The following is a 21,230-nucleotide window of genomic DNA, read 5'->3' on the forward strand; positions in this document are numbered from 1 at the left end:
GGTCTGTTTAAATAAGAAATGAAATTGAAACAAAACAAATAAGATAGATGAAAATATTTTGTTTGAATATGAATTTTTAAGTTACCATAGCATTGATTTACTGATTTGTTGGTAGTTTGAATGTAAATAGAAATAGAAAGAAAAAAAAAATGTAAACATATTTTTTCGCTTTAAAAAAGTAAATTTAACTCTAAAAAATCAAAACTTTTTACCTCACTACTTTTTAACAAAATTATTATTATTAATGTATTTCTTTATGTTATAAAAAATATTTGATTTTTAATTACTTAAAATAAATATGAAAAAAAAAACACCACAAACCACCATTTCTCTCCCTCCATTTCAAGTCTCTTGGACTGGAAAATCATTTTGGTGAGAACTACAAATTATTATTTCATTCCTATCATCACTTCTTCCAATCCATCCAAATAGCTAGGGAAAATACATTATTTCTTTTTCATTTCTCTCTTAATTGCATCCTATTTCATCACAGCCAAGTTAGAAGAGTATTTTCATTTGAAAAAAAAGATTATTAAAATGTTTTAATGAGTTAAGTATTGGTCACAGATTAAAAATGGAGTCTCAATTAAGATATTTAAGAAACTTAATTATCCGTTAAGTATGTCAGGTTTTAGTTCAATTGCACACTTTTGCTAGTTTAAGACTTTAACGTCGTATGCAACTTTAATTTTACTTATAAACAATATATTTAATTCAATTATTGATAAATTGTATTTGAATATATTTTAGAACTATAACCGAGTAGAAGTGAAACTAAAAGGAATATTCAATTGATTTAATTATGTTTTATAAACAATAATTCTATTATATATTTAAAAAATTAATTAAGGGGCACTAGCTAGTAAAGTATATATTAAGGCCCTAATAAATAATTGTATTACTAACACACACGTGTGTATGTGTGTCAATAATAAGATTAGGATCTCTTCCTCTTCTTCTTTTTCATAGAAATTAAGCAATTGTCTCTAAGGTTTGCAATCATGTGTATCAAGACACATATTTATAAAGTGAAGAGATTATGAAGAAAGTGAAGAGAAAACTAACTCTCTTTATTTTTTTTATTTTTTTTACAGGAAGAACTCACATCATTTCATTATTTATACTTTATCCAAACATAAACATTATAATGATTTCATTCATCATGATTCCAATTATAAGTTATACTACTATTCAACTACATTTTACAACAAAATAAATATTTTAGAGTCTGTCAAATTATTATACTCAACCAATATTCTATTAAACTTAGAAATATAAATTATAGAAAAGAAAATATTCAACTCAAAGTGACATTTAAACTAGAGCATAAAGAAGACATATTAAAATCTCACAAAGTATTGATAGATAACTTGGAGAATTCCTTTGAACTAAGTTTGAGTTGCGTAAATCATATAATGAATTTTTCCAAGTTTTGGTTTATCTGTTGAAATGGATGCTTTCCCTTTGACTAACATTAGGTAGATTTATCTATTGATGGTAACAAAATTTTTTTGGGTCTAAATATATTTTCTACATTAATTCTAGCAATAAATATAATTTTTATTTGTAGAAAACTTATAATTAAATATTAGTTGTGGATTCTTTTCTAGTAAACCAACAATGTTCTACTTTCAACATGAAGATACGAACTAAGTTAAAATTTCAATTCAATTACCTTCAATCAAGACTTTAATTAATGAAAAGATTCAATATTTAATTTTTGTCTAACTGCCCTTGAGCTTATTGAGTTATATGTTATGCTGATCAAATCTAATGACGAGATCATGACTTGTTAGCGTCAACCAAAGCCACAACATAGCACCGATGACCTATCTATAGCCTTTTTGCTTGTCGGATAGTCATTGATATGGTTGTTTCGTGAAGTAGATAAAGCAACAATCTAGATTCGTCATAAAATATCAACGATCCATATAACATCGATCTAGTTCACATGTCAATCAATAATTACAGTATTAAACATCAAACATTCATTTTTTTTTATCAAATATCTTTTAAGAATCAAATTTTAAAAAAGAACCTAAAAGAATCATATTTTTATTATGTATAACATGACGAAATCATGATTTTGTTTTGGATAACATAACATAATCATAATTTTGTTGTTTATTGTTTGGGTGAAAAAAATAGTCTAGCAAACTCATGGTTCCCTTGTATATGTTGCAATTGTGAGGGTGAGAATAACAACTCCTAAAATACAAAGACAAAACTCGTTTTTATTGATTTAGTAAAGAGAAAACCATTAACAAACTTGGTGGCCCAATGTGCACTTATTCATCCTACTTTAATTCAAATATTTTACCTTTTTTCATCTTCTTTTACTTTCACACATCTTTCATTCCTTTAAACTAAACACAAGCTTAGTATTTTGGTTCTGAAGTGTGCGTGACATACTCTTCTTGTACCCACAGCAAGGTCACACTATCTCTGGCCGCTCCTGTATTAGTGAATTTTTTTGTCCGTGTAACGATGACCTACTTTGACAGCTTCTTTTCAAAGAATTCAAAATTTGGTTAGCAGAATCTCTTTGACTAAGAAATTTTCAAAATAGTTCATGGCTACTTATGGAACAATAGTTGATAATTCCTTAAAATGAAGTTATCGATAGTCCAAAGGGTAAAATGCAGTTAAATTTCACATTTCCCTGCATGTTCAATTTCAATATTCTCTCTCTCTTTTTTTTTACACTGTTCAATCATACTATTAGCCTGTGAAAACAAAGACGAATTTCTCTTGGAACCAAGATAGATGAAGATGATTTGTCTAAAATACATTGATATTGTTCATGGCTTGTTTGCCACATACTACATTATTTCATCATGCATACAATGCAAATAGGATTTAGCCTCGACATTAGTATAGTGGTCTTGAATAGAGGTTGAGTAAGCATGTTATTTCTCTTCTGAACATAAATGGATTTTTATCCTTTCTATATGTCAGAGAACTATGAAGTCGACATATGAAAAGTCTATATAAGCCAGAGAAATTGATTCCAATTGGTTTGAATATTTTGGACCATACACCTCTCATGCTTGATATAGATTTTACCCAGTCCACACTTTCCTATTGGGCCATGCTTCAACAATCAACAGTTTATGCCTGCAATACATGTAATTGGTCATCATCTTGCAACGAATTTTTTGAATGGCTTATTTTCAAAGAATTCAAGCAGTAAATGTAATTTATAATGAAAGGATCTAAACGATCAGCGGAAACTAAAAGAGACATGATCAACCTCCAGCCATTGCTATTGTTGTTATGAAGGTTCATGGGGGTGACGGTTTTACTCCACGGCAACTTGCGGTTTTACTCCACAACAATTTCATAATTGATTGTAGTTTCAAACTCTTACTCACTCGTATTTGATGGTGTTAGTATATAAAATGAGGAATGAATTCGGTGACCTATCAGGTCAGCAGCACAGGCCTTATATAGAGGAGCTCTGACCATCATCAACAAACTCAAGTGTGCAGATATGGGAGATAATTGTGAGATAATGGTTACAGTAGCTTTTAGATATTAGAGTTAAACCTGGATCACAAAAACATTTTTTTCCACATGATAACAAAATATCCTAACTAAATATTCAGATAACAAACCACATATGCTTTTCCCGAAGACATGGGATACTCACAAATCGTGAAAAAACTAACAGTAAAGTCTCTTTTGTTAAACATTGTGCTGGCAAAAGAAACGTTTATTACTGGATATAAACCTTTTTAAATAAATTGAAATTATGGGAGTTGCTCGCCTCATACTCCAATTAATAGCAGAAGTTTTAATTTAATTTAGAGAGGTTATTAAAGCCTACTTTTGATTATGTTTTATTACTATTTTTTTAGAGGGTGTTTTATTACTATTTGTGCTTATATATATTGCTCCTTAATCGTGACATTATGTGTATGGTTTTGGTGATTATTGGTTTGTCCTGTTTCTTGTAGGAAAAGATGCCTCTGGGGCTCATTTTAGGAATAGGAGGGGATCCTCTGCATCATTTCCTTGTCCAATGAGCAAATGACATTGATCCATATCATTTGTCACTACTCACTGTCAAGCATTAGAGCATGTTCCCAAGTTCCTTAGAATTAGTATTCATTTCGTTCAGGGTAGTTTGATGTATTGAGGATAGTAGTAGTGATATGACATTTATTGTTGTTTTGTGCTTCTTTACTCTTTCTTTCCTTGTCCTTTCATTTGGTCACCTTAATACTGTAACATTTATCATATTGTGACAATGATGCTGTTTAAAGTCCATAGGATACAATTTTACAAATGTAATGTTTTCATGAATTGAGGGTAAAAATGTCTCTGTTGTAAGTACAGAGGACTACCTGGTGTATGTTATTTCAATAGTTTTGATAGGTATTTTAATGCCCATGGTATTCTTGTGCTTGAAGATTCTAGGAGAGATACAACTGGTGAACATGTATCCTATTTATTGCAGCAACATAGAATGAAACATTGACTAGCCTATGATAATGGTTAGACTGGAATCATTTTTAAAGGTAAAAGCATTTTCCCTCATATATTATCACATGTAAGTTCTTTTGTTTAAACTTTAGGTAATTGAATTCCAAATTCAATGTCCACTTGGGAGATTGTTATTGCAAAAAACATCTGGCCAAGCATGATTTCCAAGTTTAATGTACACGTTTGTGCTTCATTAAAGATTGATCCTTGTGTATTTTATAGTATTACCTAACTGCACACTTAATGGTTATGTAGTTCAAGTGCGCTTGATAGTATAGGGTGATTTTAAATTTGCCTTTTTATTTGGTTCATTATGCACAGGCAAAACCAAATACACAGAAAATAGGTAAAACTAAAGCAGGGCAACTTTATAACATTAATATCTGAAAATATCTTTTCTTTATGGATTAGCATGGACTTTCTTTTTGTGCTATCTTATTTCTTTGAAGTTAAATGAGGAATGAATTCTAAATTTTCATGCAGGTTTAATTAAATATTTATCATGCAGGTTCATGTTCAAGGATACACGATACTCATAACTAATGAGAAACGTGATATAAACTCAAAAGTTGCGTGGCATCTTGAACTCCAATCCCTTATTTAATTTTGAAAATTAGTGGTGTGCCATATTGAATAAAGTCGGTGACAATTATAAAATTAACATTTTTTGTCTTTTTTTTTTTTTTTTCAAGTTCCATCCGGTCACAACACACAATGTTGCGACAAGCATGTTCTTAATTGGAAAAGAAAGAACTAATAATATTTAATTAGAAGAACAGGGGCTTTACTGTGAAACAGAAACACGACCTTGCTTAAGTCTTTTGTATTTAATTTAAAATACTATGACCAGTTTTTTATTTAGTACTTCAAGATATTAATTTTTAACTTTCAGCAGGATTTTTCAAAATAAAAAAAAAAATTCAGCAGAAGATATCTTAGATTCATCCAAAGAATAAATAATAAAAAGATAATGATAAGTTTCAGAGTTTTTGCCTAAAAAAGATAAGTTTGAGAGTTTTGGATTAACTGAACTTTTAAAATTAAATGAAAAAAAATATGAAGCTATGCTGTACGTCTATCCTCTCGAGAAATTTAGTGGTGGAAGCAACCATCCCGAAATTACGTGTTAACTCTTGAAATGAATTTTATGAAAAAGCGTAAACACAACACTTTGGTCCGCGCTTAGAGTAATTTAGAATTTTCTTTAAATTAATGTCACCTTTTACCATGTCAAAGAATACCTTTAGAATCAACAATTTTTGGAAACTTGCTCCGAAATAACAGTTTTTTTTAATGAAAAATAAATATTTTATATGTTATCATTATTCCTTTTACATGTTATCAAGCATATGAATCAATTGTTGAAAGTTATTTTAGTTTAATTAAAGATTTTGACCTCTCAAATTTAAATTTTGGATATACCTATATTAAATGCTTAAAGAATTTTTTTTCTAATTTATAGTAATCATATTTAATTCGAATAAAATCTCATGTTAGAGATTGAATTGTCTCTTGGTTGAGTGCATGATCTCTCTAAGTCTCCTATGAAATCTAAAACTTAATGACAACCTTCCTCAATTTGATAACTACTCCAATTAAATAAATTTGTTTGTAATTTAGGTTTTATAGATTAATCTTTTGGATAGGTCTCTAATGACAAACTGTAGCATATGATAATATTAGGCTATTTCTCCATGGGAGTCCATTCTACCACTTTTTTTATATAACAAAGTATTTTTTGTATTTTTTAAAATAAAAAATTACATTGACATCACCTATAATGTTTTGAAATTGTACACATATTTTTTGTCTTCTTTGTTAACAAATGTAAAAAAAAAAAACACATAAAAGAAGTATAAGTACAAAGAAGGAAAACACATAAAAAGAAAATAATGTAAAAAGAAGTAAAAGAAAGAAAAAGGGAGGGAAAAAATTGCTAAATAAATGATACGTGACACAGGAGGGGATTTCTTTTCCTATAGTAGATAGATAGATTATAAGTTTTAAATTCATAAAAACACTAAAATTAAATAAAATATAGTTATAAAAATAAAAAAAAAAAACATTCATATTTTCAAGAGAAATATGTTAATTCAGTTGGAAAGTGAGTAGATTGACGAGGGTGCCCTTCGTCCTAATCCTAACAGCTCAGCTCTGTTCCAAACACACGCCGCTCTCATAAAATTCAACAACTTCCACTCTAACGTGTGGACGTACTCAAATTCCAAATGCAAATTGGTTTCTTTTTCGTGGCTCCAAAGTCATTTTATTTTATTTGTGAACTCCTTTGCTACAACCCCTTATAAACATATACATACATTATATATAATATATGAGGTTAGCATAAATCATATTTTGATTTTAAAGGGAGAGAAAAAAGGGGAACTTGGTGGGAGAGAGCACAGACCACAGGGGCATGTCTCAAAATTTGTTGCAAAGTGTATAGTTGAGGGTTTGGTACTTTGGTTTCATTTAGTTAAATTTGTTTGTGTCTGGAATTGCCGCTTGTTTGAAAATGTCTCTCTTTGCTGCATTTTCCATTTGTAAAGTTGCCAAGGATGCAGCTGGAGTTGCAGGTATTTTCTCTTTGATAATTTTGGTAAACCAAAAAAGAAAATGACCCACTTTTCTTCGTTGATTAATTAATCACATTTCACTGTGTTAATTTACTTATTTTCAGGAAATGTGTTTGCTTTTGGGTTGTTTGTGTCTCCCATGTAAGTTTCATTAAGGATTTTTGAAGATTTTGTTGTTTATTTGTGTTCATTGTGTAACTCTTTTTCTGTTTTGAATTCTAGACCCACATTTAGGAGGATTATCAGAAATGGGTCAACAGAGATGTTCTCAGGGTTGCCATATATTTATTCCCTTCTGAACTGCTTGATCTGCATGTGGTATGGCACACCTCTGATATCTGCTGATAATTTGTTGGTTACAACTGTTAATTCAATTGGAGCAGTCTTTCAGTTTGTGTACACAATCATCTTCCTGATGTATGCTGAGAAAGCAAAGAAGGTTAAATTTCTGATACTAATGGAATTTAGAAGGTTATTTTTGTTATATGATAAAGGCCAAAGTTCAGTGATTAGTCCCTAACATGTATTTTAAACTGCCATTGGATAGGTGAGAATGGTTGGATTATTGCTGGCAGTTCTTGGCATGTTTGCAATCGTATTGGTTGGGAGCTTGCAGATAGATGACGTTATAATGCGTCGGTTCTTTGTGGGGTTCTTGAGCTGCGCGTCTCTCATTTCAATGTTTGCCTCTCCATTGTTTATAATTGTGAGTGTTATTTCCTTCATATCCATCTATAATGTGATTGTGAGCATTACCTTTTAGGGGTGAATTTACTTACATTACCCACTATATTTTTTCAGAAATTGGTCATTCAGACAAAGAGTGTTGAATTCATGCCGTTTTATCTCTCACTTTCCACCTTCCTAATGAGCACCTCTTTCTTACTTTATGGATTATTCAACGATGATGCTTTTATTTATGTAAGGTTCCTTCCAACTCCTTTATGTATTTATCTTGAAATGCCCATTTTAGTTTGAAATGCCCATTTTAGTTTGAAATGTTCATTTTGGTGGCTTATATTTGCATTATAACATGTACCTACATCTTTGCTTGATTTGCAGGTGCCAAATGGGATAGGAACTATTTTGGGAATGATACAGTTGATATTATACTTCTACTTCGAGAGTAAATCTAGAGAGAGCTCCAGAGAACCTCTGATAGTATCATATGCATGATGAGTTCTGCTGAAAAGGCTGAAGGTAAAAGCAAATATGTAATATCTCTGAAGATTTCTGGTCTTTTCCATAGGCATTCTTCTATGAGAATCCATGCTCAATGTATGAGATAATTTTCTTACTGAATCAATTTATGGATTTTATAAATAAAGTGTTTCGATTCCAAATAAGAAAAGCAATGATGCAGCATATTTCTTTTGGTGTTCAGTAAATCAGAGTTTATGATTGGTTCCCTCCCATGGATGATCTTTTTAGTTTCATTTATGTGGTTGCCTTTTGTCTACTTGTTACTAGGTAAGAAAAGACGCTTTTCAGTGGATAAAATCCTTGCAACCAGAGCGTGATGTTAATTTCTTCCTTGATCCCAAATAGCTGAAACCATGCTCCTAGTGCCATCAAAATTATTTTAACTTCATATTGCAGATATTCAGTCTCTTCTGGTACCAATGCACTCAATATTTTGCCCACCAACATCGGTTTTCTGAACAATAGATCATTTAAGCATAATAGTAAGTTTAGTCTCAATTGAGAAAAACTAAAACAGTCGTTTTCTTTCCATTTTAAACCATTAATTAAAACCTACCTCAGGTATAAGGAGAGGTTAATAATCACATATAGTTAAAACCTTTTCCATTGTGCATATGTGGGGACGGATTCAGTAGTTGGTCGTAAATCTGACAGGCAACCCTTGAAGATGTTTGCCTTCTGGCCATCTGTTCTACAGCAGCCTGATTGTGACTTGTTAAGTAAAGAGTATTGTTGAGCTTGGTATCTACTATCTAAGTTGATAATCTATAATTTATAGTTGAATTGCATGTGAGCAAGAATTATCCAGTTAAAATTATGTGACTGAAGGGAGCCCACATAGAATAATAGTTTTAATTTGTATGGATATGCTAGTTGACTTGAAGCAAAATCCATGTTGTATGTGTTTCCATATTTTCGAGCTGGCCTAAAAACTTGTATGTTCTTTACTTTTCTCTTTGCTGCTTAACTTTTTCTGGTTTTGACGCTATCTGTAAGCTGTATTTACTATTTTGTAATAAAATGTCATTTAATGTAATAGAAAAAGAGAAGGAAAGGTTCATCCAGTGTAGAATTATTACCATTGAACTGGAAATATGTTGTCATAGAGCAAGGACAAACCTGCAATTTTGTAAATCAACATTGCATGTAACATCTCAATGTCTATCTGTTAATGCTAATAACAAAAGGCAAACTTCATTAACATAAGTACTAGAGTAAATCTGAGAGTAGTAGTTCTTACAGTGACATCTTCTTGTTTCTGCACAAAACAGAATCAGAGTCAGGAACGACCTTTTGCTGCTGGTTGCTGGCTGAGACTGGAGTTGGCAACATCTGTCAATTTATAGGAGGAATTACTGTTGCATCCTTGAGAGTGACCAGAAGTTGTGATAGTGAATAACTTGAAATTGTTTATATCATAGTTACCAGATATATGGTACGAGTACTGGTATGCGGTACTTGTAGGTACAGATGGTCAATTTTTACATTATTATTACAAGACTTTCTTTAAAGAGAACCCGGCATGCAGTTCTTAGTACGGTGAATTCAGTACACAATATGCAGGGTTAACTATGATCTGTATATGAATGAAAGCCTTGAGGAGGTGAACCATGCTTCGAAATGGGACTATTTCAAGAAAGGCAGGCACATTGCACATTGCTTCTCTTGCAGTGAAGTCATTTCCAAGTTATTAGATGTTGAGAGACAAATATGTACACATTATTTGAGTGACATATATTATTTGGATGTTCCGTCTTGAATTCTTGATCCTCATTTCTCTATGTTGATCACCAAATAGATACTGAGTCATTGTCTCCCTTTGTCATTAGCTGCTTTATTTAATGCCGTAGATAGGAAGAGTCAATTTATATGCAAAAAATGAATTTCGCTATACTATTTGAGTGCCAAGGTGGTTCTTGATTACTTATTTCATGTCATCTCCAACCCAATCCTTTTTTTTTACACATTAAATGACTCTTATCATTTCATCATACTTGTTATTACTTTTTATAATTTAATCAACTTTTCTTTTCAACTCTACAACTTTTTTTTAAAAAAAAATACTAAATAAGTCTCACAAGTGACTCCACATCCCTAAATTTAATGAACATTATTTTTTATTATATCATATTTATCTTAATTATGTAACAATAAAATTATAAAAAAATTAAGAAATTCAGTTGTACTTTTATATATAAAAGAAAATTAAATTAACACAATACATAGAGGGTTTTTTTTATCAATTAATTATTACCCGACTAAGGCTGATTATAATCTGAGATGTTATTATTATTATTATTATGTCTCCAAGTTTAACGTAATATAAATAAGTAAAAATAAATATTTTATTATAAATTTAACAAAAAAATAATGTTACTTTTTATGATAAATTATTGCTTTTATGTACTGTTCCTAACACGTGTACAATAATGAATACATAATTAAAAAAATGAAAATAGAACATTTAAGAATGAAATATTTAAAATGCCTCAGTTACAACAATAAATGTAAATGAACTATTTAAAAACTTAATACATATTAAATTATAAAATACCCATCAAAAGCTACATATTCTTATCAGTTCTTAAATATTCTATTTTCATCATATTTAACACTATTAAATTATATTTATTTCTCTTTTTTATTTTTTATCCTTTTCTTGATGCACATAGTAAAAACGTTTAAAAAAAAGTAAAGGATAAAAAAAATTAAATAACTTAAACGATAAAAAAAATAAAAAACATTTTCATTTCCAGTTTGCATTGCTGTCTGTTGTCTTCTTTCTCTGTGGGTTGTAGAAAAAACAGAGATTGGAGAAAATGAAAACATCAATTGCGTTCTCTCCTCGTATGTACGTATATGGAGGAGTTGTCAACTTGTCATAGTGCATTCACACTCACACACTAACTTTATTCCGACAACCAACTCTGTTCCAAAAACCATTACCCTCAAACTCAACCATTTTACTTTAACTCTAACTCTAACCAAATCAACTTCTAGGATCACACTCAGATGCAATTCTCAACCTCAACCACTCCTAAGCCTTTGCCCATCAAAATCACCAAGAATCCGCGGTTCCAATGTCCCAACAATAACCAAAATAATCCATACATAAAATATATTCATTCAAACTAGACCCATAACATTAGAGCAATAAAGTTACAACCCATCCTCACTAAAAAGAGATTCTTCCCAATCCTTCACCCTTGTAATCAAAGGATGAGAGGAAATCAACAAACACTATTGCATTCAGGTCATGAGAGAGAGGTTCCACCGAAGGTATGATGACTCACCTCCTAAGGGGAGGTGTAGAAGAAGAGTGTTAAGAGTAATATTAGATGGTTAGAGAATAGCTGTTTGGATACAAGGTTAATTAGAAGTCTTTTTGAGAATTTTTCTGCTGAAAAAGCTTTATATTTCAAGTAGAAAAACTATCAAAAACACTTCTGACTTGTATCTAACCAGTTCTTAAGAGATAAGCTCTTTATAAAGAGCACTCACCTACTTTCATTGTATCTTTTATCATTTCAATGTTTTATATGGATCACCTCTCTCTTATTCTTTGAGTTGTATATATGATGTGTGGCCACATACCCATCAGGATAAAGAGAAAGACACTAGTGTTGATGGTGGTATAGACTCATAAGTTATGATAAACAAACAATAGGGAATCTAAACCTTGGGTTTGCTCTAATGAGTTCGAAATTCCAAAAGTCACCTCACCTTTTAGTTGTTGAGTTTGAATGCGCCTACCCACTACAGTCTTTGATAGTATATATATCCAGATCGAGGTAGTGAGCGTCCATATAAAGGGTACACTACATGCATAGATACATAACAACACGTAAACAAAGGAGTAGGACAATAATTCATACAAGAAAACACATCCTTTTACCTACAAAACTGATTTTTGACTATGAATGTAAGAGGACGTAAATACTCACAATGTTCCTAAATGAGTGTAGTTGAATGAGGGCTACAGGTCAAACGAAATTTGGTGAGGAGGGGATTGCCATGGGTTGGTAGCATACAACATGCAACTTACGTACAAAATGAGAGATTTTTTAGGCAGGGAGGCCACTTGTACTAGTCCTGTGCGATGGAGAGAGAGTGATTTTTCTAAGTAGAGTTCTTTGGAGGTGTGGTGTTGGTCTCGACTGCTTATGGTGGTGCCATGTATGTAATTTTTCATTTCAATTCTTGGATTTTTTTTTTTTATCTCATTCTGTCTCTTTCTCACGAAAAATTATTAGATGATTGAAGATTAATACATCAATTGCGATTCCAACCAACAATCATATAACTCATGACCTAAGAAATATGTTTTCTAACTAGAGGTTAGCAGGCCACATATGACATGATTATTGGTGAGGATCACGACTGATATACTAATCCTAGATCACCTAATAATTTATCTTTCTCACTATTAATATATGTTATCTCAAGTTACTTGTTTCTCCCTCTCGCTTTGCAACTAAAATTTTCGATTTGTCATTTTCTCTTTCTTGCTGGCTACTGCGTTTCATTGTGTACTAAGAGGGACACACTATCAAAACACCAAATTATTTTTTTGGGCAAACAATCAGTTTGGTTCTGTAATTTATTGTCACTTAGGTTACTAAAAATATTAAAAAGATTTTTAAAAGTATAATTTATCTATCACTTTAGTTTTAGCATTAAAAGACTTTAGTTTAAGTTAATTTTTGTGTGTTTAGATAACAATTGACGATGCACATACACATGAAAAACACATGACAATTCAGTCAATACACGACAGCTAATAATATATAGGTGAATGATAAATGATAATTCAGTTACTCATTTTGTTTTTTACTATTAAATTGTATTTATGTCATTTTATTTTTATTTTTTATACACATGCCTTAAAAATACTTAAAAGAAAAGTCAAAAGAGAGAACAAACATTATATCTCTTTAAATTATAAAAGAAAAACATTTTAATTTTCCTATATATATATATTCATAGTTGGTCTGTAGTATGTAGTGTTTCTTTCTTTGTGGATTGTGGAACAATATATATATATATATAGAGAGAGAGAGAGAGAGAGAGAAAGATAGAGAGAATGCAGTTATCAATTGCATGCAGTCATCATGTACATGGACTTGCCCCAGTGCATTCACACACCAACCTTGCCCAAACAACCATTCCACTCAAACGTGCCTTCTCTGTTTTGACTCAAACCAAATCAAATTCTAGGATCACACTCACATGCAATTCCCAACCTCAACCACTGCTAAACCTTTGCACACCAAAACCACCAACAAGAATCTTCAGTTCCAACGTTCGGTGTGGCATTTCTTCCAACATGTATGGTGGAAACGAGGTTAGGAGTGTCCGAGAGTGGCTTGTGCTGGCTGGTGAGTTTCTCTCAATGGCATTTCCATTGTGGGTCTCAATTGGGTGCGTATTGGGGTTGATGAAACCAAATTGCTTCAATTGGGTCACTCCAAAAGTGACAATTAGGGGCCTCAACATCATCATGCTTGGAATGGGTATGACCTTAACTCTTGATGATCTTCGTGGGGCTCTTGCCATGCCTAAGCAAGTTCTCTATGGTTTTGTACTTCAGTATTCGGTTAGTATTTTTAACACTGGTGGTAATTTTCAATTTCTACCGTTTATTTTATTGTCCCTTTGAGTCCTTGACTTGTTTGGAAATTTTATTTTCAAAGAAGCAACACATGAAGATTTTTTACATGGTCTGCATGAAATTCATGCACAGCCACATCATATGAAATCGTTTGATGCAATCATTTTATTTTATTTCTTATTTTGATTTTAAAATCTAATTCAATTTATTAAAAAATGAAAAAAGAAATATCTAATATCAAATTACATTATATTTTATAAGATGAATGCTCACCCGTTTAGATCCAAAATAAAAGAAAAAATATTTTTATAGAGATTAGTATTAGTGCATTTCCAAAATACTCATTTTGTATCAAATAATTTTCAATAATTTTTTTTTATTTAAATTCCTTAACAATACTCATTTTATATATACTTCTTTCGGATTCAATTATAAGGAAGAACAAAATAAAAAAAATTATAAATTTAAATATAAACAAATTTTAACTATTATTACTCTATTTAATGTTATATATTTTCAAAAATATCCTTCAATTAATTAATTGAGATTCCATCTTTAATAAATCTTTATATTTTTTATTTCAAGTTTTAATGGATGATACTTAAGATTATTTTAAATGTGATTAGTAAAATCAATTGATATTATTTAAATTACTTAATTAACGTAACAATTAGTTCATTTTATTTATATGTGTGTTGGGATAAAGTAATTCACAAAATATTTTAAATATAAATTCAAATTGTAAGTTGGAAATAATTTTAAAAAATTCTCAAAGAACAAAAGCATTAAATAGATTATAAATTCATACTTCATATAAAGTCTCAGGCAGATAACTATGTAACTAATTATTTAAATATCTTGAATACACAATATAATTTTTTTGATTTGAATTAAATGGTTTTTTTAATATAGAAACCAAAATTAGATTCAATTCAATAAAATACATCAAAATAGTTTAATTCAATTGATTGAGAATGATGTGTAAGTTATTGTAAAATTTTAATATTGTTTCCGATTCCTATGAATTAAAAAAATTAATAAAAATATGTATTTTTTTCAATTATGAATTTTTGGCTTCAATTATTTCCGTTTGCATTAAATTGAATTGGTTCATGAACCGCCTAAATTGAATTGCTTGTTGAATCGCCTAAATTGACTCTAAATTCGTCCTCAAATTAAAGTACATATTCTATACTGTAACTAAGAACATTGTTTATAAATCTTAATATTATTAACTTTTTCAGTCAAAAATAAATAAATCATAATATTACTAAAAAATTAATCAAAATAATATTGAAAAGAAAGTATCATTATATCTACAATACAAGCTATATAAAAAATCTAGTTATTTGTAAGAAAAAAAACATAATCAAACCAAAAAGTATTTACTCGTATACCAAATAGGTATTTAGTTAGCCTTTTTAGTTCCAGACAGTTTGTCTTGATGAGGTATCCTTGTTTTGTTTGTGTTGTGTAAATTGCTGACAAATTTCAGGTGATGCCACTGTCTGGATTTCTCATAAGCACACTCTTAAATCTTGCACCACATTTTGCAGCAGGTTTAATATTAATTGGGTGCAGTCCAGGAGGTATGAATTTTAATTTTGTGGTTCTTAGTTTTCTTATAATTCTATCCATCATATTCAAAATGGTCGATCTTTGTTTGGTTGCAGGCACAGCTAGTAACATTATAACATATCTTTCACGGTATACTCTCAGTTATATATAATTCCAATTAATTAATGTTTTACTTTGTTTGATCATTGATGACCAAGTGATCTAATGACCCTTTTGTTTTGCTAGTGGAAATGTGGCGCTATCTGTAATAATGACAACTGCAAGTACCCTAACTGCCACGGTTGGTATAGCTATAATTTGAGTCTTAATCTTTGGTTTCCATTTTTGACGAGCAATTAATTAATTCATGACAAGATCGACGTGGGTAGGCAATAGTACAATGATACAATCAATTAGTAATGGTTTCAGTTCCATGCATCTGCCCACGTTTGAACTTGGGCAGGCAAATTAATTATCTCCATCGCAGCCCTTTTGGCCATCCCTCTCTGGTTTTGAAGACTAGCATAAGACATGTCTTGTTTGATTTATTACAAACAGTACAGAGTGTATTAATGATTCTTAGTTTAATTGTATACTTTTGTCTCTAAAAGTAAAAATATGAAAATCTTTTAGTATTGGTTCTTAATTATAAAAACTTTATTCGTTTTTAATTTCTGAAAACTACAAAAGTGCTGTGTGTCTTTGGTGTTCGGTAAAAGACTTAAAAAACATATTGTTTCTATTAATTGTAAAGATTAATAATAAATTATTTTATATAGGAATTAATAAGAATAACAGTTTTTATCTTAAATAAAAAATAAAGTCAATATTTTTTTCTTACTCTTCATTCTTGGACAAATAAGGATATTACAATAATTAAACTGAACTAATTATCAACAGAAATATCTATTTTATGTACGATACATACATGCAACGAATTGACTTCTCAGGCACCACATGAAATCGTCTATTATTAGCTATTTATCTATCTATCACAATGATCCGCAAAGATGATATAAACATTCATCGTAAGACATTCTAATCTTTTTTTCTTTTTTCTTTTTTACCCAAAATATTTTCTTGCCTTAATTAAGAGGGCTACACGACATCGGGAAAGTAATTAAATATAATTGGAGACTCATAATTGGTGTTGTTAGAATCGGATTAAAAATTGACTTTGCAAAGGAATAGTATATAACCGATTAAACTAGTTAAAAACGGGACAAATAGGGCAAAATTGAATTGAATAGGTTCACCGGAATTTTTTATTTGTAAATTAAAAAACCTTCTACTATAATTATTAATATAATTTAAGTTCAATATTATAATAATTGATATATAGTTTATCAATTATATTTATTTAGTTTTTAAATGTAATTGCTATTGTATATTGTTGTGTTATTGAAGTTAAATGTTAAGACATATTTAATTTAGTTTCATGTTTAATTTTGAATATTATACATCATGCGTTATTATAACTTCTATAAGTAAAATTTAATTTTTAATATAATGAAGTTATAAAATTATCTATTTTTATTTAATTAAAAATTAAAATAATATTATTTAATTATTACTCTTGCAACTGCGATTGAATTATAGACCCTTAATCTTCTTTTTTCTTTTACGAAATAGACCATTTAACTTTGAACAATGGTCTTCACTAATTCAATCAGTAGTTAGATTTTAAAATATAATTCTTGCTCAAAAGCATGCATATATGGTTACGTTGTTTTTTATGAAGGAATGGTGTTAAAATTTTTTTTTTGAAAACTTTTTCTTCTCACATTGAAAACTTCACATTTCAGATCATGACTCCTTTTCTGACAGCAACACTTGCTGGTAAATATGTAGCAGTGGACGCGTCTGGCTTATTGATTTCAACACTGCAAGTAAGCTTTCCTTCTTAAATTAATGCATGTTTGTCTCTGTTACTAATTTGTTCTAATTGTTACTCCCTCACTTCATTATCTCTCAACAGGTTGTGCTTTTTCCTGTGTTGGCTGGTGCATTTCTGAACCAGTTTTTCAAACCTTTTGTTAAACTTGTCTCTCCATTGATGCCACCCATTGCAGTAACAACTGTGGCAATTTTGTGTGGAAACTCTATTGCCCAGAGTTCTTCAGCAATCCTTGTGTGTGGTGGACAAGTGATTTTAGCTACCTTTCTTCTCCATGCTTCTGGGTTTTTCTTTGGTTACATATTTGGAAGATTGCTTGGGTTAGATGTGTCATCATCGCGAACCATATCCACTCAGGTTGGCATGAAGGTAAATTAAGTTGTTAGTTCCTTTGAATAACATATGAAATTAATTTTGGTGTCAACATGTATCAATGCATGAAAATGTACATGGTTGTAGAGAGTACGTACGTAATGATTCAAAACAATTTTTATGAAAATTAATTTTCCTCAACTCTAAGAAAAATAGTCACTTAGTGTATTTTATAAGTATTTTTGGTATTATTTTTTTTTATCAAAATTGAAATTTTATTTAAGTAAGCATTACAAATTATCAAAGTAATTAACTATTAATTTTTTGAATAGGTAATTAGCTATTATTTTAAAGAGTAGTATAAAATTAAAGACCTTAAGATATTATAAACGAATTTTGTCGTTTTTAAGGGTATGTCTATAGGCATCAATTAAAAATAGAAAAAAATATATTAAAAACATTTATTATATTAATTAAGTAAACAAATTTTTAAAGATGTAAGAATATTTAACGCTATAAATTTATTTTATAATTGCATTACTAAGCATAGGCAACTTGCTACAGTTCATTTGTGATAATTGGTCCAATTCCAAATCAAATTTACCAGTGATTCCATGTCATTTTGTAGAACTCAGTTCTCGGGATTGTTCTGGCTACAAAGCACTTTGGAGATCCCCTAACTGCCGTACCTGGTGCTGTTTCAATTGTGTTTCAGTCAATTATTGGTAGTATCCTTGCAGGAATATGGAGAGATTCTATGCCTGTGTTTAATTAAAGAGTGAAAATATCTATAATCTACCTGGATTAGCTTTTGCTAATAATTAACCAGAAAGGAAAATGATGGGCAGAAATTAGCCATATATATGCCACTTAGACATTTATATATCGAAATAAAGAGAGAAGTATAACCATGAGGGATGATATGATGCGATAAAAAAATAGAGATATTAATTATCAGTGTTATCAAGTGTTTGTAGTAGCGGAGATATTCACTATCATTATTCAACCAGAAAATGTATCGTGATATTTTGTAATTTATAATTTATATATTATTATCAATAATATTACATCTGGTTGCGATTATTTACATCAGACATAATTATATTTTTTGTGATGATTTTGGTTTTCATGATTTTAATTGCTAAACTTTTGTCTTAATAATTTTTTGTTTATTTATTAACTTAACATTTAATATTTAACAAAAATATTAAAGTAAGTATAGAGTATTAACATGGGTACGTTGCCATATAGAAGCATGGTGTTGTACCCATGAGATTACACGAATGCAGATAAGCAATAAAACCATTGTACTAGCTAGTTCATTTAGTATAAATATGACAAAATTGTTATATGTATACATGCTTCGAATTTACATTAGTTATATGAGAGAATCGATGTTAATAAATGTGTACAGTGATATTTTTTGTAAAAAACAAATAAAACTCGTTAATTAACATCAGTTATTAGATAACTGATGTTATTAGTCATATTTAACATTGGTTGTCTCTCATAACCGATGTTGCGTCATTGTTTTCTATCCTTTGATTTCTTCAGGCCAAATCTCATGCTTTCGTTTTCTTTCCTTTCTCTATCGCGCCATTCTCTCTTTTCTCTCTCAGCATCCCTACCGAGATCAACAGTTGTTGGCTTTGCTGCGTGATCGACACCGACACCAATAGGTTCCGCGACGTCAACAAATCTCGAACGAGTGGAAGACGGACAAGAAGCAGTGAAAGGGTCCTCCTTGGTCAGTGGCTTGGTTTGAGCCCTAACCCTAACCTCATACGTGGGCCAGGGGAAAAAAAGGTTTGCAATAGTACTTACTAAAGTCAGTCAAAAATAATTCCTACCAAAATTGACAGAAAATAATCTTAAGAGAGGAATAGAAACTGATAACTTAGATCTTGATTATCTATTGGGTTTATGAGTTAAGTTAAATCTTGATTATTGATTGTCTTTCCATCTCAAATTATTGGTATCTTCATCATTCTCTAATCATAGAATAACATGCGAATATTTTTTATAATTTTGCAATACAAATTTAATGGTATATATGTTTAAATATGTTTTTTTCTATTTAAATATAGTCTATTTTGATTTTATTATCTAAATTATTTTTTTTTCTAATTTTACTATCGAAAATATTTTTATGTTTAATTTTAATATTGTCATTAATCAATAAGTGATGTTATGACATTTTATGTTATCACTTAATTAATTATTTATTTTTACATTATCATCATTTAACCGACATTAATAGTAATATGTTACAATTTACATTAAAAAAAATTAGGTAGTAAAATAAAATAAAAAAGTAAAGTTTAGATACTAAAATGAAAATGGGCATTAGAAGTAAGAAAAATATATTAAAGGATGGCATATATAGTCGTTTAATATTTTCTTGTTACAAGTTTAATATTAAAAATACTCACATGTTGACATTTGATTAAAATAATATATTCAAATACTTTAGTAATTAAAAAATCGTATTTGTTTTTGTTGACCCATATGCTCTCTTACATATCAACTGAAATTTGGGCAAATTGTTTTTTGTTATTTGTAAGAATTAAAATCAAGGCATTACAAAAACAAACATATATTACACAAGAAATATCAATTAAGTAATTCAATTTCAAATTTAGAATATGATCTAATTATGTGGCTCAAAATGAAGTACTACGTAGCTCTTATTTTGTACATCATTATGACTGCTAGTCCGCAAAATTCCAAATTGGCCTTGTGTGCACGGCTATGTATTGACAATTTCTGCCTACTCTAATTTCTAATTTGGCTTTACATTTAATTCAAAGCTCTGATGCACTGTCAGCAATCAGCACACGTCTGGTTTTAGATTTGAATACCCAATTAAGTATACGCTTTGTGGGGAATGCATGCATCCAGAAAGACAGAATTCAAACGACATTATCAAAATGTTTCAAAAAGATAATGTATTATATATATTATATACATAGGATAACATCAAAGATATCATTTATCAAACTTACTAAAATGATATTATCAATAAAATTTTATAAAAAAACCAATTGATCAATTCAATTATTAAAATTTTAGTTTTCATAAAGCAAATTAAGTTAACATAATTTTACATAATTAAAAAATTACTCCCATCATTCCAAACTAATTGTGGTACGTCCTAATTATATTATTTTATATAGAAAGAAAAATAATAAATAAATAAAAGAATAATAATTTTACAAAATTAATCTTATATCAGTATTAATTTATTTATAAATTTTGTTGTCTATCATTAATATTATAAGAAATATAAGTGTAAAAAATAATTAATATTACAATAAAATGAGTAAAAATAATTAACTCGATCATCACTCACTTTATTCCAACATATGATATATTATTTAATATGTAATGAATAGTTATCATTTAATTGCATTAAAAAAAATTATCATATGATTATATTTCATTTGTTCCATGATAATTGTTGTATAAGAAGAAAAAAAAATCATAAATAATTTTAATTTTAATTTTTTAATGTAATATTAATTATTTTTTATTTATATTTCTTATAATATTAATGGTTGATAATAAAATTTATAAATAAATTAAT

At 29.4% G+C, this 21,230-nt stretch overlaps 2 protein-coding genes across 3 annotated transcripts; both read left to right on the plus strand.

The window, feature by feature from the left end:
• Positions 1-6,721: 6,721 nt before the first annotated feature.
• Positions 6,722-10,193, plus strand: SWEET29 (sugar efflux transporter SWEET29). Of its 2 annotated transcripts, XR_417300.4 has the most exons (8): positions 6,722-7,064; positions 7,169-7,205; positions 7,287-7,503; positions 7,612-7,770; positions 7,866-7,985; positions 8,127-8,264; positions 8,535-8,749; positions 9,539-10,027. XR_417300.4 is itself a non-coding variant. In NM_001357951.1 (7 exons), exons 1-6 carry the CDS (start codon positions 7,004-7,006, stop codon positions 8,238-8,240), a joined length of 708 nt encoding a protein of 235 aa, NP_001344880.1. In that variant the 5' UTR covers positions 6,766-7,003; the 3' UTR covers positions 8,241-8,264; positions 9,539-10,193. The 2 variants fall into 2 exon arrangements, 1 of the variants encoding a protein (NP_001344880.1); NM_001357951.1 differs by lacking the exon at positions 8,535-8,749 and having other exon boundaries at positions 6,766-7,064; positions 9,539-10,193.
• Positions 10,194-13,284: 3,091 nt separating this feature from the next.
• On the plus strand, positions 13,285-18,743 carry LOC100788639 (probable sodium/metabolite cotransporter BASS1, chloroplastic). Its single transcript, XM_003539582.4, has 7 exons — positions 13,285-13,863; positions 15,374-15,467; positions 15,552-15,585; positions 15,682-15,736; positions 17,241-17,324; positions 17,414-17,701; positions 18,273-18,743. The coding sequence occupies exons 1-7, from the start codon at positions 13,351-13,353 to the stop codon at positions 18,417-18,419; spliced, it is 1,215 nt and encodes a 404-aa protein (XP_003539630.2). The 5' UTR covers positions 13,285-13,350; the 3' UTR covers positions 18,420-18,743.
• Positions 18,744-21,230: the final 2,487 nt, after the last annotated feature.

Source organism: Glycine max, chromosome 12 (genome assembly GCF_000004515.6).
Source record: "Glycine max cultivar Williams 82 chromosome 12, Glycine_max_v4.0, whole genome shotgun sequence".
Lineage (NCBI taxonomy): Eukaryota > Viridiplantae > Streptophyta > Magnoliopsida > Fabales > Fabaceae > Glycine > Glycine max.

Coding starts and splice junctions, on each gene's coding strand:
- SWEET29 (NM_001357951.1), top strand. CDS start 7,004: ATGTCTCTCTTTGCTGCATTTTCCATTTGTAAAGTTGCCAAGGATGCA. Junction 7,771..7,865: donor CCTCTCCATTGTTTATAATT/GTGAGTGTTATT, acceptor ATATTTTTTCAG/AAATTGGTCATTCAGACAAA. Junction 7,986..8,126: donor ACGATGATGCTTTTATTTAT/GTAAGGTTCCTT, acceptor CTTGATTTGCAG/GTGCCAAATGGGATAGGAAC.
- LOC100788639 (XM_003539582.4), top strand. CDS start 13,351: ATGCAGTTATCAATTGCATGCAGTCATCATGTACATGGACTTGCCCCA. Junction 13,864..15,373: donor GTTTTGTACTTCAGTATTCG/GTTAGTATTTTT, acceptor GACAAATTTCAG/GTGATGCCACTGTCTGGATT. Junction 17,702..18,272: donor CCACTCAGGTTGGCATGAAG/GTAAATTAAGTT, acceptor GTCATTTTGTAG/AACTCAGTTCTCGGGATTGT.